The 26,608-nt window shown below is 44.9% G+C and overlaps 1 protein-coding gene across 2 annotated transcripts in view; it reads right to left on the reverse strand.

Moving 5' to 3' along the window:
• Nucleotides 1-2,407: 2,407 nt before the first annotated feature.
• LOC128322563 (embryonic pepsinogen-like) overlaps nt 2,408-26,608 on the reverse strand; it is a 60,593-nt gene continuing 36,392 nt past the window's right edge. For both annotated transcript variants that reach the window (XM_053244041.1, XM_053244040.1), the window contains 8 exons: nt 26,246-26,408; nt 21,998-22,115; nt 20,014-20,132; nt 17,228-17,427; nt 14,689-14,802; nt 14,093-14,237; nt 11,534-11,632; nt 2,408-5,713 (listed from right to left, as the gene is read on the reverse strand). In XM_053244041.1, coding sequence (XP_053100016.1) covers nt 5,576-5,713; nt 11,534-11,632; nt 14,093-14,237; nt 14,689-14,802; nt 17,228-17,427; nt 20,014-20,132; nt 21,998-22,115; nt 26,246-26,408 — 1,096 coding nt within the window. In that variant the 3' untranslated portion in view covers nt 2,408-5,575. The remainder of the gene's footprint in view (nt 5,714-11,533; nt 11,633-14,092; nt 14,238-14,688; nt 14,803-17,227; nt 17,428-20,013; nt 20,133-21,997; nt 22,116-26,245; nt 26,409-26,608) is intronic.

Consider the following 26,608-nt stretch of genomic DNA (forward strand, 5'->3'; position numbering starts at 1 on the left):
TTGACATTTTATTCTTAGAGAGAGATTTGGCATGCTGTAGTGTATATCCTTATATGGTTTTGTCCAAGGCTACCTCCTAAACTCTCATACTCTGCCCCTCTTGCTTGCTGTGTGGCCTAGTCTCTTGAGTCCCCTTCCCTGACAAGTTGCGATCTCGGATGGGGGTTTCCGATCCCTGTGGAAGGAAGAGAGTGACACCTAGTGGAGAGAAGCACACACAGTGGTCCTGCCCAAACCTCTCTTCTCTCTTCTGTCCCTTTAAACATCTGAAAACTCAGAGCATATCTTCATGTAATGAATGTTACTCTAATCTAGGCTAAACATATCCATTTCCTTCGGTGTGTTCCAAGACTTGCTACTGGATGGGGTGGTTCTGCCTTTGGTCAGAGGTGGCCTTTTCGTTCCTTCTAACATTATGATCCAACATAAGAACAGTCCTGCTCTCAGATAAATTTATGTGGCATGAATGTTAAATAAGATTAGAAGCCAAATAATTGGCTAGTTAGATCAATTCAATGTGTGAATTTCTACACACACGCTACTGTTTGTTGATCCATATTGCGGTCATAAGAACAGCCCTGCTGGATCAGGCCCAAGGCCTATCTAGTCCAGCATCCAACAATGTAGGGTTGCCAGGTTCATATGGTGAAAAAAGTAGATATCCATCACCAAAAAAGTGGAAACAGAGGATGCTTTTCACCCCACTTTGCATAAAATTTGTGTGCTATTGGTATTATATATGCATATTCTAATTACAATTGGATAAGTTGAGAATAAATACAGCTCACCACTGTGAAGCTGATGGCCAAATGAGTTGTATGTCTGCTCCGTCTGCTGTCTAGGTGCACAGTTCTCAAGGTGCCTGCTTCTTAACTGTAGATGATCTCCTGGTTAGGTTTCCCACACACACACTGTCCTCCTTCCCCACAGGTCACCCAGGCTGCTCTCCCCAGCCAGGCCAGCAGCTTCACCTCTTGGCTCAACGCAGGGCAGCCAGCTAGCTACCCAGCCAGCCTCTTTGCATGCTGGTGCAGCGGTGTGTGCATCATCTCCTACTCACTTTCTGTTCTCTACAACTACAAACATTTATATACCGCTTTTCAAAAGGAGGTTTCACAGTGGTTTTCAAAGAAAAATAAATAATGAGATACTCTCCTGTCCCCAAAGGGCTTACAATCTAAAAAGAAAGGTAAGGTAACACCAGCATCAGCCACTGCAGGAATGCTGTACGGAGTCTGGATAGGGCCAGTTGCTCTCCCCATGATAAACGGAAGAGATTCACCACTTTAAAAGGTGTGCTTTTACTCAGTTAGCAGGGGTAGCTGCTAATTGAGTAAAGCGAGTTCGCTAACAGCTAACTTCTCACTACCACCACCCCATGAAGGAAGCAAGCGGTACCTGCCAGGTCCACCTATCCATGTTCCTGCATCCTGGCTCTGCAACCTGCCACTGAAGCAAAACCTCCACTCTGGCTTCCCCATTGGATGGATGTTCAGAAGGATGCCAGCAGGGGAAGGAGACAGAGGAAGAGAAGCTGTTCATGCACTTCTTATTTGTTCTGAGCAAATAAAATGTCACAGCTGGCCCCCAGAACTTTAGGCACCACAACACAAGGAAAAAAGTTGTTTGGTCCTTAAAATAGTCACATGTCCTCTATAAAAGTCCCTAGTTAGCAACCCTAACACAATATTTAGAGGCAACTTGCCTCTGAGGCTGGAGATGGCCTGTAGCCACCAGACTATTAACCACTGATAGACTTGTCCTCCATGAATTTGTCTAAGCCCCTTTTAAAGCCATCCAAGCTAGTGGCTGTCACCACATCCCATGGCAGAGAATTCATAGATTAATTATGCGTTGTGTGAAAAAGTACTTCCTTTTGTTGGTCCTAAATTTCCCGGCCTTCAGTTTCATGGGATGACCCCTGGTTCTAGTGTTGTGAGAGAGGGAGAGAAAACATTTATGTCCACTCTCTCTTCTCCATGTATAATTTTATACATCTCTATCATGTCTTCCCATAGTCACTTCTTTTCCAAACTAAAAAGCCCCAGATGCTGTAGCCTTGCCTTGAAAGGAAGGTGCCCTCTTTTACACCTTTTCCAGTTCTACAATGAACTTTTTAAGATATGACCAGAACCGTACTCTGTGTACTCCAAATGTGGCTGCACCATAGATAATAAGGGCATTATATTATCATCATTTATATTTTCATTCCCCTTCCTAATGATCCCTAGCATGGAACTTGCCTTTTTCACAGTTGCTGTGCACTAAGTTGACACTTTCAATGAGCTGTCCAGTCCACTATGACCCCTAGATCTCTCTCCTGGTCAGTCACTGACAGCTCAGATCCCATCAGTGTATATGTGAAGTTGAGGGGGTTTTGCCCCAAAATGTATCACTTTACACTTGCTTACACTGAACCACATTTATTTTATTTTGTTTATTTAACACATTTTAATACTGCCCCATGTGCAAGGCCCTGGGCCGTAAATGATCTAAAAACACAACAGTGAAAACATTTAGACAGATTAAAATCCAAAACTTAAAAAAATAAACTAAAAGCCTGACTAAACAGGTATTTTTTCATGTGCTTCTTAAAAATATCCAGAGATGAAGAAGCTCTAATTTTGTTAGGAAGTACATTCAAAAGTCCCAGGACAACCCTAGAAAAGGCCCAGTTCTGAGACAAGTTCCCACCAACCAAGCCCCCCAGATGATCTTAATAGGAGGCAGGGTTCATGAAGAAGAAGGTGTTCTCTTCAATACCTTGCACCCAAGCCATTCAGGGCTTTATAGGTAATAACCAGCACTTTATATTTTGCCAGAAACATATTGGCAGTCAGTGTAGTTCTTTTAGAATGGGTGTAATATGATCTCTTTGGATAACCTCAGAGATCAATCGGGCTGCTGCATTTTGTACCAACTGCAGTTTCTGGACTATGTACAAAGGCAGCCCAAAGTAGAGCGCATTGCAGTAGTCAAGTCTGGATGTTACAGGCATATGCACTACTGTTGTAATTTTGTAGCCCACCCACCCAGTTTGGAGAGATCCTTTTGGAGCTCCTTGCAATCTCTTTTGGATTTCATTTCCCTAAATGGTTTCGTGTCATCCACAAATTTGGCCATTTTGCTGGTTACCCCAACTTCTAGATCATTTATCAACCAGTTAAAGAGCACTGGTCCCAGTACAGATCCCTTGGGGACCCCACATCTTACTTCCCTCCATTGCAAAAACTGTCCATTGATTCCTATCCTCTGTTTCCTATCCTTCAGCCAGTTACCAATCAATTCATGAACCTGTCCCCTTATCCCATGACTGCTAAGTTTACTCAAGAGCCTTTGGTGAGGAACTCTGACATAAGCTTTTTGGAAGTCCAAGTATCCTATGTTGACCGGATCACCTTTATCCACATGCCTATTGACACTCTCAAAGAACTCCAAAAGGTTAGTGAGACAACTTGCCCTTGCAGAAGCCATGCTGGTTGACCTTCAGCAAGGCCTGTTCTATATTTTAAATAATTTTGTCCTTAAGTATGCTTTCCATCAATTTATCCAGCACTGAAGTTAAGCTAATCTGCTTGTAGTTTCCTGAATCCCTCCTGGATCTCTTTTTGTATACCACTTGCATGTCTGGTTTACAACAACTCAGCATAAAACAACAGTTAAAACATTAAAACAGTTTAAAACACATTCCCGTTAAAATCTAGTTAAAAGCTTGGATGAACAAATGTGTTTTAAACATCTTCCGTCAGAGATGGGGAAGCTCTTACTTCAGCAGGGAGTGAATTCCAAAGCTTTGGGACAGCAATGGAGAAGGTCTGACCCTGAGTAGCCACCAGACAAGCCAGTGACAACTGCAGGAGGACCTCCCCGGCTGATCTCAATAGGTGGTGGGGCTCAAAACAAAGAAGGCATTTTCTTAAACACCCTGGACCTAAGTTTTTAGGGCTATATTTTGTTGATATCCACACAGTTGCCTTCCTCTGTTGCAGGTCATGGACAGTGAAGGCCAGAGCCCCTGTCTTCCTCCTGGGCCTGACTTGGTGCCTAGACCTCTTTCAGTTTGACCCAGTTGCTAAAGTAATGGGATGCCTGTTCATCCTCTCCAACAGTGTACAGGGGGCCTTCTTCTTCCTAGAGTATGTGTATTGTATTGCACTTGGCTTGTACTGGCCAGGCCCAATACACAGGACTTCTGTGCATCTGGTGAGTTTGCTTGGAGACTATTTGCAGTCCAGGATTCAAATGTCTTTTGACTGCAGATCATGCAAAACAGTCATCATGAGCACAGCCTGATTTTAGCTCCACTTTTCTAACCGTACTGGCCTGCCTTACAGGGCTGTTGTAAGGATTCAAGATAATGCACAAGAAGCATTTGAAATGCACTGAACAATAACAATAATGATAATAATAGTTGCATTTGTTATCTTACTTTCTGAGATACAAAATCAAGGCCCATCTGAAGTAATGTGAATAGAGCCTTTATTCACGTTGTCATCAAGAATGTGATGAAGCCATTGTCTGATGATTAGCTGTCTAGCAGATGGGTTGTGTAGCAAAACAATCAAAAGACTCATTCATCAAACACTCCATTGCACCATAGGCTGAGGCACAGTCCATGTTCCAGCATGTCGTAAAGGTTGTGTGCAACATTGTCCCTTAAATTTTAGCTTCTTAGAATATGAAACCAAAATGAGAGGAAGAGAAAGCAGGTATCACTCTAGGGCAGGGGTTCTCCCGCTTGGATCTCCAGGAGTTGCTGGAAGACAACGCCCATCCATCCCCAGCAACAATCTATTGCAGCTGGGCAGGGGATGTTGGGAACTGTAGTCCAACAGCACCTGAGGGTCCAGGTTTGAGTACCCCTGCTCTAGAGAAGCATTGGAGGGGGAGGAGGGGATATGGGATAGTCCTGTGACCTGGTCTAATTGGGATCGTGCTTCAGGAGCACCTGTATTTCTGGCAAACTCTCCAGTATTGCACCTGGAGTTGCTATGGGGTATTATTTTGAGGCACATCGTGACAAATGCTTTTAGGGCACCCTGCTATTTCATAAACTTGAATGTAGGTGTATCCAAGTGTGGGCCCTGGGACCTTGCTGAACCTATATTGGGCAGCAGCACTACAAGAAGGTACTGAAAGGCATCATCTCCCAGTGTGCGGGAGATGGCAATGGTAAACCCCTCCTGTATTCTACCAAGAAAACCACATGGCTCTGTGGTTGCCAGTAGTTGACACTGGCTCGAGGGCAAAACTTTACCTTTTACTAAACTCTGAAATGGCACCCCCAGCTTCACTTGCATTAATTGCAGGCCTTTGCATGTTCTTTTGGACCATTTTTAATATAATCTCTTGCAGACACATTTGAAATGAATAATTTCCAACGTATACATGCCATACCAATGCTAAAGACATCAGGCAGATATTACATTTAAAAGCACATAATCAAAGTTGCTATTACATCAAATACAGTGTTATGGTATAATATTTGTAACAGTAGTAGTAGTACTATGCAATCTGAGTAAGGTGATTACATGAACAATTACAGCACTTGCTATTGTTTCAAGGCACAATTATTCTAAAGTGCCTTTGCCAGTCCAACTTGGTTGTTTCCTCTGTCAAAAACGCTGAAGTATTCCCTTATGAACACATCTCCTAGGATCCAGAGGTCACCAGATGTGTTTTGGAAACCACTGGTGCACTCTCCTTGATTTGCCTAGAGATGGAAGAAAAAGAATAGCCATCAGATACAGGCAATTCTCCATATGTACCATTCAAGAAATTTAGTTTGATGAGGATGTATAGGGTAACATTCTAGACAAACACAAAAAGCAGGAAGGATATTCTCCCCAACCTCCGACCAAACAATTCACAGAAGAAAATAAGACGAGAAATAACCAAGAAGCAACAATACAAAAGTATTGTAGTGTATTGTACAATAATGCAATCAGGGGCATAATGATAGGGGGGGCAGGCAGGGCACGTGCCCTGGGCGCCACTCTGGTGGGTCACGATGGGGGGGCACCAAAAAGTGGCACGCCCCCCGACCCCCCCAGATCACACGGCAGTGGCGGATCACTGAGTGCGGCGGTGGCGGTGGATCGCTGAGTGCGGCGGTGGTGGCGGATTGCCGAGTGCAGCAGAGCGACGCCGAGGCCTGCCGTCTGGCCTGGTGTCGCTTCCCAACTGCACAGGCGCGCCTGAGCAGTTTATTCTGCCGCCGCCCACCACCACTGCGCTCAGGGGGCACCGGCGCAGGTATGTGGGGGCCTGGGGGGGCGGGGGGAGGGTGCAATTTCAGGGGCAGAGCTTGCCCTGGGCACCGTTTCCCCCCGTTACGCCACTGAGTGCAATACAATACAATGCACTTTTGTGCATTATGTATTCAGTATATTGCTAACGTGACATCCAAATCAATAAGAAAAAAGCAAATTGTGCAAATAAGCAAAGCATTCAAAAGTTACAGGAAAGCCCCACAATTACAAAATTATTTTTCAGCTTACAAAAATCATTGATTTGCAGTGCAGTCCTGTCTTCAGATTGTGCTAGCTAAGCAAGGACTGGATTGCTATTTAATCCCTTTGTGCTAGTTGAAAAAAAATGGTGACAGTGTAGTGGATTTACACTGGTATAGGGTAGTGCTGGCACTACCCTTATGGCAGAAGGCCACTGCCAGCACCATGGTGTGGAGGTGAGTGGCAAGCAGAGTTTTGTTGGAATTCTGTGCTCGCTCAGAGATCAGTATACTTGCAAAAGAGAACTCGCACAAAAACATGCTCTGTGGAGCCAATGGAGACCCCCAACAACTGCCTTCCTCTCCTCCTCCTCCAATCATGCTAGGTGATAAGGTTCTAATTAATGCAAGATCCAATCACAGCATCACACTAAGAGCATATAAACCCAAGGAAGAGAACACAGTTCATATCTCAAGAAGTATAGCATGAAGGTCCATCACTCTGCCCCCATGTCTAGAGATCTATAAGCACACAAATGAAAAAATATATGGGACATGGTGATTGGAAACTGTAGACTGGGCTTATGAAGCCAATCCTGGGATTGCCTGCACGTGAGAACCACCAGGACCACACCCGATCCCAGGAGCACCTCAGCAGCAAACTCACCAAGCCAGCCACCCTCTTAAATGGGGTTAAGAAAGCTAGCATTCTCTTTGTCCCATTTTTTTAATTGTCTGCCAGCCCCATAACTTCCTTTATTTTCCATTAAAGGAAATCCCCATAATGCACCACCAACTTGCACAGTGCATTTTGGGAATTCTGGGGGCTGAGATGAAACATCCCAGCCCCCACCCTCCATGCTGCTGGTGGCTGTCGGCAATCATGTAGATGGGTGATTTGCCCACCCAGAGAAGAAGGATCGTCTGCAGGGAGGTAACTGCAAGCAATCTTCCTCCCCACTCTCCCTGAAGCCCTTTCTCACCGATCATGAGGAAGGGCTCCAAGTTTCACAGTGCTGTCAAGGATTTACTGAAGCCCAACTCATTTCAGCCTCAGCAGCCTTCTTCAGGGGCAATCATCTGTAATATTTCAAAGAGACCTTGGCAAGTAGCCTTTACCTTCTACTGTCAATATAGAGGTTGACATACTGTACAATAGTACGTCAGCCTAGTAACATTGCAATTTGTGCAATTTACATTGGTGATGTAGCGCTAGCTGTGCAAATGCCAAAACTCTGCAAAGTGCATTACACAAGTAAGTTTATTGGAAAGAATGGGCTCGGGCTTGCGCAACACAATTTGCACAATCTTGGCATCTACACAACTAGCACTTCTTATGCAAATTGCGCAAATGCAACTTTACTAGGTTGACTTGCTGTTGTGCAGTATGTCAGCCAGGAAGAGCAGATGAATAGCTCTTGTATTCTTAGAACCCTCACAGGTACTCTGCCATAGGATTCCACAAACACCCAACGAACCTCAACTCCACTGCTGGGACTGCAAGGACAAGCTGCCCTGAACAGGTAAGCAGTTGTACATGCCTCAAAGCAAGACTCACAAATTACCTCCATCTCCCCACCCCACAAGCACCCCAAGGTGTGCAGAACTCTCAACACCCATAGACAAAGTGTCTCCTTTGGCGCAGTGGTAAAACTGCCACCCTGTAACCAGAAGGTTGCAAGTTCGATCCTGACCAAGGAGCTCAAGGTTGACTCAGCCTTCCATCCTTCTGAGGTCGGTAAAATGAGTACCCAGAATGTTGGGGGGCAATATGCTAAATCATTGTAAACCGCTTAGAGAGCTCCGGCTATAGAGCAGTATATAAATGTAAGTGCTATTGCTATTGCTATTGCTATTGCTTTATCCTTCCTACAATGTAGAGAAACTAAGAACTGGCTTAACAGTTGCTGGCATCCCCAGGACAAGCTGTTTCAATAACACTTCAGGTAGTAGCAGGGCATAGGGTGACTGCATGAAAGGGAACCCTGTTGGCTGCAAACCCAGATGAGCTTCCACCAGGCACTGTGGAAGGCAGTGGGAAGCAGAGACACTGCTGTTGGTGAACACCAAGCATTCCATTCCACTCCACTCATCTGTGGTCCTGACCAAGCATGATGTATTTTTCTTTGCATTATCAGAGCCAGCATGGCAGCAGAACAAACGGCAGCTGGAAATGTTGCCATTATGCCTCACTGTATCCCTGCCTCTCTCTTGTCTCTCCTCAGGCAACCAAGCAGCCATCCAACGGGCAAAGGCAAAGAAGCTGCATTGAAGAAGGCAGGCTACAAGCAAGGCCGACAGCAGCAGCAGCAGTGATCAGTGGGAGACCAGCTGTTCATATGTGGGGGCAGTCCCTGTTTTCCTCCTAGGACTCCTGTACCATACTTGGCAGATAGAAAGGCAGCCATACCAGCCCCCCATGAAGATAAGGTGATGGAGACACTGCATCTGCTTTTCTTCTGTCTGACCTGCAGATTTCAAGGGCACTATGAAGCTATCAGAAGAACTTACTCCAGAACTTATAATGTTCAATAAAAGCATTGATTGTTTTAGATGTCTCTCTCTCTCTCAGGACTATGATTAGACAAAAACGAAACAACAACGGATATATACTGCTTTTCAACAAAAGTTCCCAAAGTGGTTTACAGACAGACAGACATATAAAATGGCTCCCTGTCCCCCAAAAGGGCTCACAATCTAAAAAGGAAACATAAGATAGATATCAGCAACGGCCACTGGAGGGATGCTGTGCAGGGGATGGATAGGGCCAGTTGCTCTCCCCCTGCTAAATAAAGAGAATCACCATTTTTAAAAGGTGCCTCTTTGCTCAGTTAGCAGGGCACAGCCAGCAGACTGAGAGCCTCCCTGCAGGGTTACTCACCCCTTTCCATCCAATATTTTTGCTTGCTGGATATGCAAAAAGTGGGCTTCTCCTTGCGGGGAGGGGGGCGCGTGTGCACCTGCCAAGCATGGCCCAAACCCTCGTCTCCTGCTCCCTATTGCATTGCCCCTTCTTACTGAGCGGTCGGCTAAGCAGCAGCTTGCTCTTCACTCTTCCCCTCCCACCTCTCCAGGGGCCCTTCTTCACTTTTCGTCCCAGGCCCAGCTCCAACGCTGGTTGATAGGCCTTTGCTGGTGGCTGTTAGTGTTGTCATATTAGCTTTGCTTTTTATTGCTCTTCTTCTGCATTTGACTTTGATGTGGCCACATAACTATGCTTTTCTGGTGCAGCGCTGGCAAAGCAGCCACCTGCCATAGCAGAACCATGGGACTGCTCTGCTTGATGTCATGCTTCTTTTAATATGCTGAATACATACAGCATACTAGGATTGATTTTACTGCTTCCAGCGGATTAAAGCCTTTGTCTCAGAGCAAGCTCACGTGAGGGAAAGAAATGCTGAATCATCCCTGCAGAACTGCCTGGCTAGACTTCTCCTAAAACTATTCTGTATTCCTGCTAGGTTCAAAAGGCTGCCACCAAGCAACCTAAAACTTGCTGAGGATCGGACCCATGGATTGGGTGTTATAATTCCAAGGTCCCTCTGTAACTGGGTATTGGGCAAATATAAAAAATTTTCACGTGTAGGATGAGAAAAACTGATAGCTGCTGAGCATCTGAAGATGTGCTTGCACCAGAGAAAAAGCCCCCCTTCGGGCCCCCCTTTCCCTGTGTTAAAAACCAACTCGGAGAGGCTTCTAAAAAGAAAAGACTTTTTAAAAACCAGTTTTATTCCATTACTGCAGACTGCTTCCATCTTGAGGCTTTCTAGCTTTAACTACAGTTTAAAAAAACATAATAGGTTACAAAAATAGGTTGCCTTAGGCACGTTTAAATGTTTACAGAGGCTTTTTTGATGCCCTAGGTGTATTGAGTGTTGGCTAGTGTTTCTTATTTCAGTTACATTGCAGGTAACTATATTAAAACAGTATCAGGAATATGCAAAACACACACACCAAAGAAATAGACATTCTAATGCAAAGTCTGGTTAAACAAACGTTTCCCTAGACTAAACTTCCCTTTTCCTTGAACGCACCAAACTCTTGAAGAGAATTCAAGCCTCCTGCAATCCTTTCGCTTAAGGATCTACAGAATTATTCCATGAGAGAAACCTCCATGCTGGCTTCGACCATGAGGGAGCAAACTCCATTGCCCCTCACTAAGCCTTTCTGCATGCGCCTCTCTCCAACAAAGACTGCCCTTGTCCCCAGAATTCCCCGCAACTGCTCTCTAGGCCCCACCCAGCTGGGGTACTGATTGGCAGTCCTGGAATTCTCCAGCGTGTCAATCAAGGTTTCACTCCCTGTTAACTCTTTAGAGGGAGGGGTGGCTGTTCACTACATGGCTGTATTATTCCCCCCTCCTTTTAAAGTTTAGGATAGCATTCTGACATCAAGCACTCCGTCTTAAGAACATAAGAACATACTCTGTCCTAAGTCAACTGGAGCACACAGAGGGGCAGTGGGTGCCATATTCTCTTTGCCCTTGTATTGCTTTTGCAGGGCTGCTTTTAAGGGTATGAGGGGATGATGCACGGAGTGAGCCTTTGCAACCCTCTAGATTGTGTCATCTCTCCAAAGAGGAACAGATGGGAGAAAAACATGCTACAGCCAAGCAAACTCTTAAATATAGATGGACCTCAGGCTGCAGTTCTTTAGAAGAGGGCTGTAAGACTAGTTCTCTTCCTAATAGTTACATGTTACATCAATGCACAAGAATCACAGTCAAAACAATTGATAACATAACATGTAGATCTGGTGATGACAATAGATGGGGCAGTTTGCTTCATAACAAGGCAATTGCTAAAACAACTGTTCTGGGACTTATCTGTGATATATGTTTCTGAATTTGGGATAGACCTTTCTGCTATAAAATAGACAGGCACATTACAGATCCTGCTATTATGTCCTGTCAGCATAACTAATATGATTTCTTCTCAAAGCATTTTTTATTTTCTTCCTGTGCTTTCAGCCTATGTGTTCATAAATGCTTTGTGGTTCTGACCTACACAAAACCCCTTTCAACCTGTGTCCCTGAGATGAGTAAGCGTGCTCCATAGACTGGGGAACAGATCCATTGTGTACCTGATTAGTGTAGGCAGATGGGGTCAGAGGATACTGGATTCCACTGATCACAAAAACAACATCAGGCATATTGGGGAGGTTACTGCAGTTGATGTCATACTGCAAGAGATTAGATAAGGAAGAGATGTTATTCTGATAATAAATTAGCAAATTTAATTGTTAGAGGAAGACCTCAGAATGAAATGTAGCATCATTGTTTTGGAGTCAAATAAGGCATCTCAGGAGACCACATCTGACACTTTAAGTGATATCTTGAACATTCTGGGAAACAATTCTAACCATCCAGTATACGGCACAGATCTAAAAAGCTCACATCTTGAGGGCAGGGATGTGGTGAGAACAAGCCCGGTATGACATCACTAAAGGATGTCCTGACACAGTGCTGGGCTGTCTTTTAATCGTATGAGAGAGGCATTAATCCGAATAGCCCCTCTACACTCACTCCAAAACCGTGTAGCCCATCCCAGCAGCGCATCAGGAATCCTTGAGTGACATCAGGGCACCTGCATTCGCACTGCATCCCTTCCCTCAGCATGTGAGATGGGCTCTGTTCACCTGCACCGGCTCATAGTGGCAAAGAAACAGCTCTCTGAACATTCCAAAGAAGTAAACCCAGAGCTTCTCATCTTCTTCTCCCCACAGAACCCTAGCCTAATCATTTCAGATATTACAGTACATCATTGACCTCAGACAAGGTTCCTCATTCTGAGGGTAATTGGCATGCTAACGTACTGGATCTGTGCATTAAGTTGAAGAGGATTGTTTGAGGGAAAGAAAACCTCATTCAAATACATGAATACAAATATTTTAAGGGAGACAATAGCACAAAATTGTAAAAGGCAGGTCTCTTTTGCTATGCATGGTGGACCCTTTTGAGAAGCAAAGCATACTGAGAAAGCCCAAAGTACACAAAAAAGTGCAATAGAGTCATGGCAAATTCTCAAGTTGCGTTGCTCGCTGGAAAACTGTAGGGATCACTTCGTCACTTGCCTCTGTGAAGCTGCTTAGAGAGAGGCTGTCATGGACCATTCCACATCAGGACCAAAGAAGGAAGTCAGCTGCTAAGAGTCTATAAGCCTATAGGAGGGGATGTCATCATTTCATCAAATTGTGTGAATGTAGCCTTTGGAACCCGTTTCTTTGGTCAGTGCCACACTGGCTCCACTAAGCCACTGCCTGCTCCCTTTTTCTCCTACTGCCATTGCTCCCCATCCTGCACATAAAGTGGATACTCACAGCGAATGCTGCCATCCCAGTCTTTCTTTGTGATTACGCATATAGAGCAAGCCTGCTCAACTTAGGCCCCGCAACTGCTTTTGGACTACAACTATACAACTGTATAACTGTTTTTGGACCATAAACCCCAGCCACAGTGGCCAATAGCCGAGATTATGGAGGTTGCAGGCCAACATCTGCAGGAAGGCCGAAGCTGAGCAGCCCTAATACAGAGTTATAGTTGGAGGGTCTTGTGGGCCATATCTAGTCCAACCTCCTGTGCAATGTAGGAATTCCAGAGTTAGATCATCCCCAACAGGTGGCTGTCCAGCCTCCGTTTGGAGACCTCCAGTGAGGGAGAACCTGCTACCACCACGGTGAGTGGTTTCATTACATAGGAACATAGGAAGCTGCATTATACCGAGTCAGACCATAGGTCCATCTAGCTCAGTATTGTCTGCACAGACTGGCAGCAGTGTCTCCAAAGTTGTAGGCAGGTGTCTCTCTTTGCCCTATCTTGGAGATGCCAGAGAGGGAACTTGGAACCTTCTGCATGCAAGCATGCAGGTGTTCTTCCCAGAATGGCCCCATCCCCTAATGGGAATATTTTACAGTGCTCACATGTAGTCTCCCATTCAAATGCAAATCAGGGCAGAACCTGGTCAGCAAAGGGGACAATTCATGCTTGCTACCTCAAGACCTAATGGCACAGCGGGGAAATGACTTGACTAGCAGTCCAGAGGTTGCCAGTTCAAATCCCTGCTGGTATGTTTCCCAGACTATGGGAAACACCTATATCGGGCAGCAGGGATATAGGAAGATGCTGAAAGGCATCATCTCATACTGCGTGGGAGATGGCAATGGTAACCCCCTCCTGTATTCTACCAAAGAAAATCACATGGCTCTGTGGTCACTAGGAGTCGACACCGACCCGACAGCACACTTTATATTTTGAACAACTCTCCTCCCATATAACAGGAACATAGGAAGCTGCCTTATACTGAGTCAGACCATTGGTCCATCTAGCTCAGTATGGTCTACAGACTGGCAGAGCCTTCTCCAAGGTCGAGCAGGAGTCTCTCATTGTTGAACAGCTTTTTACCTTAAAGAAATTTCTCAGTGTTAAACTACAATCTGCCCTCCTGTAACTTAAACCCAGGTGCAGAATCATAAAGAAAAAAGATTCTTAAGAGTGGGTGCTGGCAGCTGACACCAAACCTACCCCTAACCGCCTTTGTATCTGAAATTTGAACCCTGACTGGTGGTACTGATGCTAGGATGACAAGGATTATCTTCCAACTGCAGTGAAGAGACAATAGCAAAGAATCAGGGATTTTATCTTACCTCGCTATATTGGCCTGGAGTAGCTCCAATAACATTTTGCAGGCTACTTATTTCAGCTGGTGGGCCAGCCAAGAGGGAGGTCCCTGTGTCAACAATCGCTTGACAGCCACCACTGCAGGCAATGGCCTGGCCATTCACGAAAATGCTGAGAAATATGAAATATTGAGATGCTGACATTCTGATGCATTTGAAACACTATGGCTGTAGCCTAGCTGAATATGATAGCTGTGCCCTTGGGAAGCCTGCTCCATTTCCATTCTGGGCAGATAAGTGGTAACATTCTCAGCCATATTAGCCAGTGTTCAGTCACAGCCTGCATATGCAATTGTGGAAGGCAATAAGAGCAATGAACTATTTAAATAGCCATACTGATATTTGATGCAATTAAGGAAACATGACAATATATGAGTATTTGGATTTTCTTGCCCTCCCTCCTTCCCTTCCCTCCCCTTTGCATCCCATTTCTTTTTAAGATACTAAGCTTTCAGCAGGAAATTGCTTGATAACACCTTTTTAATTTTTATAAAAATATCGTATCACATTTTGTATAGTTTTAGGCACTCAGTAAGCTCATAATGCTCATAATTACTGCTTACCCATCCACCGCAATCTGCCAGTAACCTTGTTCTGTGACAGGTATCCAGTTAATAGAACCAGTGTAGTGAGACTCATCAATTCCACCCAAAGTGAGCACACTCCCAGTTTTTTCTCTGAAATGTGAAGGTATGATAGGTTGTTAGCAAGCCATTCTTACACTTTAAGTTGAACTGTATGTATATCATTACATGTATTGTATTTCCGTGTTTCCATCCAAATGTCCCCGTTTCAAGAGAGGTTTATAATCTCTTGCATTGCATTGGATCAACATCTGTTGGTGGATGATAAAGCTTTTTAGAACTCCTGTGCAACTTTGGCTAAAAAAAGCTACATTCCATAGGAACATAGGAAGTGTCTTTTTTACCCAGTCAGACCCTTGGTCTGTCTTGCTCAATATTCTCTACAGCAGGGCTCCACAACTTTGGCCCTCCATCTGCTTTTGGGCTACAGTCTCCATAATCCTTAGCCACAGTTGCCAGTAGTCAAGTTTGATGTGAGTTGCTGTCCAACATTTTTGGGAGGGCCGAAGTTGTGTAGCCCTGGTCTATAGTGACTGTCAGCAGCTCTCCAAGGTTACAGGCAGGAGTCTCTCCCAACCCTACATGGATGTGCCAGGGAGTGGACTCTTTCGCTGAGCTATGGCTCCACCTCCTAAGGGGACTATCTTACTGCATTCATACGTAGTCTCCCATTCGAATGCAAACTAAGGCAGACCCTGCTTAGTAAACAGGGCAATTCTCGCTACCACAAGACCAGCTCCCCTCCACGAGTAATCAAAGATGCCAGTAGAACATTTACTTACAACAGGGGGTTCTCAAATTTGTAGGCTAGCTCCCATCATTTCCAGCCACCATGGGCAAAGGAGTTCTAGTCCAACATCATCTGAGGACCCAAATTTGAGAACCCCAGATTTGTTTCCTCACAGCAGTCCTATCCTAACATCTCCTCCAAATTTTTAAATTCAGAAATGCCTGTGTAAAACTTGGATCTTCCAAAATAATGGGTTCTCCTAATACCCAGTTACATTGGCTGGGTGGAACAGGACTGCAGTCGAGGATGTCATGACCATGGGTCTGGGAACCTCCCCAATTGAAGGATGAGGCGGACTGCTCCGAGGGTGAGTCAGAGTAGGAAGTCCCTATGACTCAGGCCCTGGGTGATCTTGCACTGCCAGTACCTTCTGCACTAAGAGAACCAGGGGGATCCCCGTCAACACCTCCACCACAACCCAGAGATCCAGCTCTGCCTTCATCCTCTGACTAAGAGAGTTCCCTGAGGACCTGCCAACCTTTGTAGTGGCCTCTCTGAGTGCTGCTGGAGCCAGTGCTTAGAAAATCATGCAAGGCTTCCTTAAGAATGTTACCCCTGCTAACTTGGCAAAGAGGCACCATTGAACTTGGTGATTCTCTTTATTTAGCAGGGGGAGAATAACTGGCCCTATCCACCCCCAGCACAATATCTCCAGTGACTGTTGCTGGTCCCTATCTTATGTTTCTTTTTAGATTGTGAGCCCTTTGAGGACAGGGAACCATCTTATTTATTTGTTATTTTTCTGTGTAAACCGCCCTGAGCCATTTTTGGAAAATGGCTGCTTGGGCAACAACCATAAGCACTGACAGTCTGCCCCAACAAGCTTCTAGAGCAACATCCTACCTATGCTGCTAAGCCCATTGTCAGGATTGTCTCCTCAGATGAGGAGATCCTTCAGACTGAGACCGGAAGGACTCAGAGGAAGACCCTGAGACACTTGCCCCAGACATCGGGCAGGCTGAACCACTTGGGCAGAGCCTGGAGAGGCATCCCAGAGACCTGCATTCCCAGGAGCTGCCCGCCCCCCACCGCAAACCCCACAGGTAGGAGATAGGAGAAGAAATCCAAAGGGGACTTACCAGGGCCAGGTGCAGGGGATTGACCTTGAGAGGCTTGAAGAAGGGTGGAGATCTGTGGAGTTCCATTTAAGCTTCAGTGCAGTTTGCTGGCTCAACAACTTGCATAGCTCTTGGAACCCCAGACTTGTTCCTGGAGACCTGAACTGTCTGTGCCCACTGCCTGCCTGCCCCTTCTGTGCTCTCAGGCCTGACTTCAGCTGGATCTACCTAACATGCCTAAAGGCTAGCCTGCTCCTGCTCCCCCTCTAGCCTGCACCTACAGAAGAATAGCCATTTTGCCTAACACAGCCTGCTGCTTGAGGTAAGAGAACACGACAGCCAGCTTGTGTGGATTCTTCCTGCTGGGAGCTAGCCAAGGTCCTGACCCCCTTTCACCTTGGAGCTGCCTGAGCCTCATATCCTTCCTGGATGCCTGCCTCAGCAGAGATCCCAGCTTGGCCTAGAGCAGGATAGAGGCATTGCTCAATGCAGGCCCAGCACAACAGCAGCCACCTTCCTTAGGACATAGATTGACAAGATGCAGTCAGCAGGCAAAGCAGTGACCACTGTGTACTGTAAAGTGATCTCAGGTACATTTTATTTCAATGTTCCTTCTAGCTATGCACAACTAATTATATCACTCTTACCATTACAGTGAAATGCTACTTACCGGCTAAGATAAACAGAAAACAAATCTTGCTGCACTAGGCCTGAGTTCATCAAGTTATCAAAGACAGGAGTCACTCTGCCAGAAGCAATAGTAGGGTAGCCTAAGCCCAGGATCCCATCAAATTTAGAATAGACAAAGATGATGCCAGGCTCACTTGTGCTTAAGCCAAATATCTGATTGGAATCAGTAAGACCAGCAACCTGAGAGAAACAAATGATCTCTTTACTTGTGTAAATCGAGTTGCATGAAACACAAAGCAGACTTTCACTTGTGTCACAAGCCCTGTTCACACATGATGTCACACACACACACACACACACACACACACACACACACACACACACACACGTATACTTCCTATCTGCATCCTACATTTGAATCAGCCTGTACCCAGGTTCACTTTTAAACTGAATACGTATGCAGTCCTTCACACAAAACCATGGACTTGTGTACAGATATGTGTACACGAGTACTGTGTTTATCCAAATTGCAGATGATTGAATTTAAGACGATCCCCTTAAAAAGTAGAGGTTAAATACAGGTTATACTTGCATTTATTCAAAAGGAACCATACTCTGAATTTAAGATGACTTCCCAATTTCTAATATCAAATCTTGGGGGGAAACTAGTCTTAGATTCAGGTAAATACAGTACAACGTCTGGATAAGGCTACAAGCTAATGGACATTGGCTTGGAAGTAAACTTAGTGGGATTTCTGAGAAACTACATATGGACTGGGCTGTAAGGCCCTTTCTATACCATAACATTTGAAAATGGGTAATTGGGGTGAGTGTGAAATCATCACACAGACATAGAAAACTAAATGGTGGACACATTCTCCACAGTTGATGGAAAGGGGTCTGCGGGTCTGCAAGGAGCTTTCACATCCCTGTGTTGCATATCCCTCAGGAACATATTTATACAAGTAGGAAGAGCATTTGGAAAGAGGAGAGAGGCACGAAAATAGCTCCCCCAATCCCCCTCCATGCCTGGTTCACTGCACAAAGAAGCCTTCAGCACAAGGACCCTGAAGGCTCCGTGCACACCCACAGCCTTCCATCCTTCCACTGCTGAAGGGCTGTGGAGAATATCGGCCAACAATAACATTGGTCAGCATCCAGCACAGTCTTGCTTCTGCAGAGTGCTGCACGGCTCAGCAGCTGGGCCCTTGAAAGGCAACATTGGGGCTGCACAAAATGGGCAGCTTCCTAAGCAGTGCATCTGCAGATTTCACCATTGTCCTGAACAAGGAAATCTGTGGATGCGCTGCTTGCACAAACATCGGCTTGGTGCAGCACTGATGCTACCTTTGAAGAGTGCCGCACCCCCACAGCACAACATATATAAAACCCAATTCTCATGACAATGTGTAGCCAGCATAATTGTTAGCTAGTGCATGCCCTGAGCAGGCCATGTGAATGCTGGGATCATGTGCAGAACTCAGTGTGGGCTGGCTTCCTGCATGCAGGGGTGGAGCTACCAGTGTTCCTCTACAGTCACAGAATATGGGCTGCCGGGCTCTGGAGCCACTGGGGAGCACCATTGTGGGCCCCACTATTTGCCTGCACCCTGCTTGTTTAACTTGCCACCTGGCTCCCAGGGTCCGAAGCTAGAGGGCGTGCATGTGCCCTGTAACTGCATCAGAGCACATGTGCATCCTCCATTCCCAGCTGGCTTGCAGGGTCAGAAGCAGGGCGGCCCCCCCCCCTCCTCTTGAGGAAAGGGGCCCTTCAGCTCCTGACCCTGTGAGCCAGCTGGCAAGCAGTGAAGGCAGCAAGAGTGGCAGCAGCACAGGTGGCAAGGGTGGCAGCCTAGGCAAGGCACTGCAGGTGGCAGGAGCAGCAACAAGGTGTTTCCAGTAGAGAGCTGGAGGCTTCAGGGCACCACCAGGGGGTGTCCCCAGGGCACCCCAGGGGGTGACTCCTGTGAACAAGGGGCCCCCCTGCCCTTCCTGTGCCACTGCTTGCATGCCACAATTAGTTGAGTGTTATGAGATTTGACCCAGCTGTCACTGAAATATATTGTTTATTATAAATATTTAAGTTCCATGTTTCAGTTTTATACTAAAATGCTCAATGAGATAAAATACACTAAATTAAACCACACATATAGCATTAAAACAAGAATACAACTTTTCTTTCTGTTCTGTTAGCTTGCGTTTAGCTTCCACTTTGGTGCGCAATGAGATCATCGATCTGCAAAAATGGTGCAGAGTCCCCAGAGCAAAGTATGCCCCTTTTAAAATGTGAGGACCAAGCTTCATTAGAAGGGCTGGTTGTGGCTTGAAACCCATTAAGTTTGCTTTCTGAATCAATAACCTTTCCTCTGCACCCTTTCTGGAGTCATTCTCAAGCTGAGCTCATTCAGAAAGCTTCCCTTTGGTCAGATTCTTTCCATTTAGCAAATGTCTGTTATTATTTATTTATTTATGACAATCCAATATACCAGTTTATTCAGAAGTAAGTCTCATCAGTTTTAATAGACTCGACTTCCAGGTGAGTGTCTTTGGGATTGCAGCTGTCACACTGTACTCCTTTGATTCTAGCAATGCCCACTGAATGATAAGCTTTTGTATTAAGTGTTTTGTTCTGATTTCCTTGACATACGTCATATCTCTTTAAGGAAAATAATGTTTCTAGGCTTTGGTGCTGCTTTAAGGTCTTTAAAGAATCCCAGCATTCAAGCAGACTGTGAAGCACACAGGCCTAGTCTGATGCACACAGAAGATAGTCGCTCACAACCTCGCCTGCTCAGCTGGCCCTGTTCCCAGTAATCTGTCAGTTTACCAGCACTGTGTCATAGCCAAAGATTCCCGTCATGCTTCCTGTGCCATACTGAATGGATACTGTCTGTTGTGTGCTTCTGAAGGTGGAAGACTGAGATGGGTTAAACCTGTTATGGTTTTCTGAAAGTAGAAACAAAACAAAAATTTACAGCTTTTGGTTTAGGGAAGATATCAGACAAACTTACAATATAAATTTGCTCTCTGGGCAAAAATGATTGCAACTATTTAAAATAAACTGGAAAATAACTAAATAGGTATATAGATAATTGGCATTTGAAAAATACCTAAATAGGCTTTGCTAGTCTACCAACAAGAACAATTTAGATAAAAGTGATAGATACTATTATTTTATTAGAAGAGATTCACTAGTCTATATAACCCCGGGCTGCACAACTTTGATCCTTCAGCTGTTTTTGGCCTACAACTCCCATCATTCCCAGCCACAGTGGCCAGTATTCAGGAATGTCAGGAGTTGTAGCCCAACAACAGCTAGAGCACTAAAGTTGTGCAGCCTGATATAAACAAAATCCCTGATATTGAAAACTCATACATCACGGCATATATTCAACAAAGAAAATGGTATTTAGCACCACCGTCTTAATGCTGCTCTCACTCCCCTCCATACATTGAACATACAGAGGGGGACATACAGATTGTGCCACAGACGGTGGGGCTGGGGTGGGGGGTGGGGCTGGCAGCGGCAGAGCAATGGAGAGGCAGGTAAGACCTGCCTTCCTCCATTAAAGTGCCCACCTGCCACAACAATTCAGCTGGGGCAGCTCGAAGCATTTCGGTGGCTCGAATTAGAGGTGCTGAAATGCTTCGTGTACATCCCTACTGAATAGTCACATATGAGTTTCCTTGGTGTGTGCATTGTGGATATGAAGCAAATATGCCAGCTGACTTGCATATATGCCTGTTCAAGATAAGACATATGCCTTACCTGATTGTTTTTTGGCAGGGCTCACCTGGACCTCTCTAGAAAGGCAGGGAGCTAAACGTACAAAGCCCTCTTAAATATATGGCAAGAAGAGAGAGAGAGAGAGAGAGAGAGAGAGAGAGAGGACTGTTTTTATAAGAAACTGTGAAGATTAGTAACCCTCACATACAAGACCAGCTAGTGTTAAAAATAAACTTGTAAACATTGCCTCATTCATGGCCCAAGGCTATTGTTAGCCCTACAAAGCTATTGTAAGCCTCCTCCTTAAGGAGATGATAAACAAAGACAAAAACAAAGACAACAATTAGCACGTCTAAAGATACAAGGGGTGCAAGTGAGAGACTCTGCAAACTACGCATGCAACACACCACTGATTTTTGTGTGTGGGTTAATAGGCTGCTTTCATATTCATTGAGAACTTTGACATTAAATAGGACTGTTGTACTGTAGTCTGTCTAGTAATCTTTTGTGTTTTGTTGCTTGGAGGTTTGTCCCAGTGGGGATCCTGTAGAGTGTGTGGGGTAGAGTCAGAAAGGAGAGGGGGAGGGAAAGGGGAAGAGGGGAAATGGAGTTGTTTCTGAATAAAGCTTAGTTAAACTAATGTAAGATTGCTTTGTGTTTATGAGGGAAGCAGCTATAAAACATGGACTTGTGATCAGCTGGTAACAGGGCTGCTGCATGTCTGTAACATTGTACTGCAGACCTGCTGCACCCTTCAAAGGCAGCATTGGGACTGTGCAAATCAGTCAGTTAGGTAACCAACACTTCCGGAGGCTTCCCCATTCCAGATAGTGGGGAAACTAGTGGAAGTGTTGGTTGCGAATCTGCCCATTTTGTGCAGCCCTGCTGCTGCCTTTGAAGAATACAGCAGCTCTGCAGCGCAGCGTTAGAACATGTAATGCTGTGCATAATGTCAGCCACTGAGCCCATATATTTTATACCAACCCATTTCTCCCCCCCACCCAACTTTTTTTCAGTTGAAGATAACGTGATTTATTCCATTGCAGGATGTGTTTGAATTGCCTTGATGTGCTCTGTTACTTACGACATGCTGTACTACTGCAGTAGGTAGAGGGTACCCAGAGATTGGATGATCCAGTGTCAAACACAACAGTGAACGTCTGTGGCGGGGTTCCAATGTAGATTGTTCCATAGTATTCTGACTGTTAATCCATAAAACAAAAATCAAGGTGTTTTTTCCTTTTGTAGATTTTCGAACATTTTATTAAACATAGATGTGTGTGTGATAAGCACAAGAAACCTGAGTGCTTCATGAGTGATAATGTAACTGCACGTTACATTAAACATGTCATTAATTTAGGGGCTTAAGACCAGAAATAGGCTGGAAGTGCCCCTGTGATAGCGAAAAAGCAACTGTGAGAGCCCAATCCAGCCTGAGTCTACACCACATGGGAAGAGCATTTTAACACTCCCCACCCCACCCCGCTGTGCCATTTTTCTATTGAACATGCTCACCCAAGCATCTGGTTCTCTCCAAAGCTTTAGGAGAGGAGAGCTGGTCTTGTGGTAGCAAGCGTGACTTGTCCCCATAGCTAAGCAGGGTCTGCCCTGGTTGCATATGAATGGGAGACTTGATGTGTGAGCTCTGCAAGATATTCCCCTCAGGGGATGAAGCCGCTCTGGGAAGAGCAGAAGGTTTCAAGTTCCCTCCCTGGCTTCTCCAAGATAGGACAAGATTTATTTATTTTTTTAATAGGACAAGATTTTTTTATTGAACCAACAAACTACCAAAGCATACAGTACGTTGCCAAAGCACAATTATATACAAAGTGGTTGTTTGTACATCATATATCTACAAAGATTTACACACAAGGATTTGGAAACACACAAGTTATGAAGTATATGCAGGTAGTACTGTAACTCGGGGGTGGGGGATTACAAGGCACATCAGGTAATCAGGGAGGTTACGTCTGACGTCCATTTCCACAATTTGTCCCATTGCTGTTTAGAAGAGATACTCTTGTCTTTTTGCACATAACCATACAAACTTTTCCAGAAGAGATTTACTGTCTCATCTGCGTGAACCTCTTGGTCGCGTCTTCCCTCCCTAGTCCTATGCAGGAGCATTGCATAAATGACATACAAGTTTACTAACCTGATTACGAGAAGGGGAACGTTCCAATTCCCTAGTATGGGGGCACCCGTTCTGTCCCGTTTCCTTGAAGGTTTCTTTCTGGGACCTCGAAAGGAGGTTCTATCGCTCAAACCCGAGGTTAGTTCTTCCCAAGTCTGTTTTTCCAAATCCGGCCACTCTAACAGCTTGCTTACTCCCTGCCACACTCTTTTGGCTTCCACACACTCTTTTAAGAAATGTGAGTGGGTTTCCCTGAATGTTTTGCCTAGCTCACTAGCTTTCTGTTTGCAGGTGATTTTAGGGCACTCTTGCTGGTCCTCTGGGAGCCATGGCTTAGCCGCATTAAGTGGTAGTACTTGATGGTATAAGCGCCACCTTGTTTCCCATAAATGGAAAGGGACTTTTTTCTCTTTAAAGAGAGCGATAGGGTGATCGGGTTGCAACAAGTACTGTGAAGTGCGGTGTTTGTAGCGTTTACGTTCTAAATCAGGTTTTAAGAAACCCACTTCTAGAATCTCTCCATAAATTGTTTTCCTTAGCTGCTTAATTGAGGAGGATCCTTTAAATAGATCCGGTTCAACCTTCCATTTTTTAAGTGTGAATAACAAATCTCTCAAGTAGTCTGGGTGTTCTCTTTTTAATACTTGTGTGATATTGCCATTAAAAGATCCTTCCCCCCACCATGCTATGCCCCATGCTGACTTGTGCCAACGCAGAGCGAAAAGCGAGACCCAGGTTTTTTACAGGAGGTTGGACGTATCATGGACATTCACGAAAATCCAGTTTCCAAAACTGTAGGACATGAATTCAGTTACAAAATAGGGTTGCAGGGCAGGTAGGGCTAGGCCTCCCCGCTCAACCTCCTTAAATTCTACCGCATGGGCCAAAGGGAAGGACGCTGTGTGCCATACTAGACGGAAGATCTGGCTTTCAACTCTCCGAAGGAGATCGAGCGGGGGAGGATAGACTACCGCCAGGTTATGCACCGGGGGTATCAGGTAAGTCCGGATGTAAACCGCTTTCTGGTACATGGCAAGGCTCCATTTTTTCCACATGGTGATTTTAAGCATTACTTTTTTTCCCCAATCTGTCCAATTTCCCCCCCAGGCTTTTTCCTTAATCCCATATTCAATCCCCAAAATGTTTACTGTATCTACCCACTTCAGTTTGGACTCTGGGGCCCCTTCGCTTTTACATTCAGAGATGGGTAGGCATGAGAGTTGCTGGCATCCGGGGTCCATTTTTAAAAATACGCTTTTGTCAGCATTTAATTCTGAGCCCGAGATCTTGCCATATTCCCAGAAGAGGTTTAGTATTACAGGGATTTCATTTTCATTCGATAACAGTAATGTAACATCATCGGCATGAGCTACAAATTTTACCTTAAACAGATAGGGCTGAGAGAGATTCCTGCCTGGAACCTTGGAGAAGCCACTGCCAGTCTGTGAAGACAATACTGAGCTAGATAGACCAATGGTCTGACTCAGTATATGGCAGTTTCCTATGTTCCTATGTTCTCTTTGCAACAGTAGAGCAGGCATTATTTACTACTGCACAATGAACTTCTAAGTGCTAGATGCAGCTCTGACATGGTAGATATGAGCTCTTGCCTTATGAGAGCACACTCAAACAAAATGTTGCACCATTAGAAATCTGTATGTTAAAATAATTACTTTGGGGCAACTTTACCATGTCAACATGTAAAATGTATGAATTAGGAGCCAACATTAGTTGGTCCCTGCAGCAGTGAAGGAGCTTGGAATGTGTAACCATGGTCTTCAATCGTTGGCCCTTTTCCCCCTGCCTCCTTCTTGGAAAGAATATCACCTGCACAGGGGGCCACACCTTAGGACTTTTATTTAATGTGCATCCAGACAAAAAATGTGCAGTCCCCCCACTCCAAAATGTGCTGCCCTGAAAGAACGTTTGTGCAGTTCAAACAATCGTCAAAGTTGTATTATGTTAGATGATGTAAAAAGTGACTGTTAACAATGTGAAATGTGAGGTGAGAAGCTTTGGCTCCCTGATCAAGAGTACCCCTTTCTCCTCCCCTCCTGCCAAAGATGCTTCCCGTAGACTCCACTGCTCCTCCCCACAGAGTCTTCACCAATTAATATTATTTGTTTGTTTGTTTGTTTGTTTGTTTGTTTATTTATTACATTTATAAACCACCTCCTCCAAAGGCTCTGGGAGGTGTACAATATAACACTCTTCTACAACAATGCCATCAAATTCTCAGTTCTGAGAACACTTATTATCAGGGAATGTGACTCTCGGCAACAAAGTATGCGTGCAAAGAAGATGCACAAGTCTGTGTTGTAGTGACACAGACTATGTGCATGAATGATACTCACATAATGTTGTGCAGTTCTGAATTTTCCTTTTTAAAAAACCCTGATACATATAGCAGGGAAAATATGTACTGTCTCTCAGTGGAAACATACCATAAACTTTGGGCAAGATGCAATCAAAGTTATGTATATTTAAGGTCATTAATTTCTGTGGGAGATATAAGCATGTGAAATCAATGGGACTTAAAAGTGCCTCACTTTTAAATGTTTGGGCACAATCCAGAAAACGTTAGTCACGGCTTAATTTCTTTAGAATTCAACAGGTCTTTAAGTTAGTTATCATGACTTTAATTCCATTGTTTTTAATGCAAATTAGTCCTAACTCCATTTGCTGGATTAGGCCGTCCTCTGGGTAGGGCAAATTGGGGCAATTGCCCCGGGTCCCATCCTGGTCCCTGCTCCATGTGAAGCTTAAATGGCTAACCTCTCAGTTGAGGGGCATACACATAGGTAATTTGAAACATAAATGGTCAGCCCCCACCTCTCAGCAATTTGAGTTTCAAATGTACAACACACATGTCTCTCAACTGAGGTGCCCACAGGGGCTATTTGGAACTTAAATGGCCAGACCCACATTCATGGCTGTCTGCAGGACTTTTTCCAGGGGGCAAAGCCAGCAATCCAATACCCGCCTCCCTAGGAGTATGCCCCATTGAATTCAATGGGAACTGGCTGAATCCAGGGGAGGACACTGCCCCCCTCTTGCCCCACCTCCAGATGCCCATGCCCACATCTCTCTGTTAGGGGGCCCCACACGTGCTGAGTTGCCTTATAAACTCCTAGGAACAGCACTGAGCCCATTATGTTGTTAGCTCTACAAACTGGTAACAACAAAACATCAACTCACATCTAAGAAGTTCAGAAGTGGTTCATTAGCCACCAGGGCAGCTTTAGTAACAGCTGGTTGATATTTTGTACCAATGTCATAATTATATTTCTGAAGAAAACTTTCCAGCAAATTTTTCTCCTTGAGATGGTCTCTCAGTTTCTGCCCTCTTTCCAATGGAATCCTAGTATACAAGAAACAAAATTAATTAGTGGGTTTTTCCCTGTAGACATATGCTCCTTTAAATCAACCATTCCATCCCTTAAACAAAAATATAATAATAAGTTTAATGTTCTCATCCTATCCCATCTCCTAACCATTAGGAATTGTCCCATTGAATACAGTGGGACTTATTCCTGAATAAATGTGCACAGGATGGTGCTG

The sequence above is a fragment of the Hemicordylus capensis genome, chromosome 4, assembly GCF_027244095.1.
Source record: "Hemicordylus capensis ecotype Gifberg chromosome 4, rHemCap1.1.pri, whole genome shotgun sequence".
Classification (NCBI taxonomy): domain Eukaryota; kingdom Metazoa; phylum Chordata; class Lepidosauria; order Squamata; family Cordylidae; genus Hemicordylus; species Hemicordylus capensis.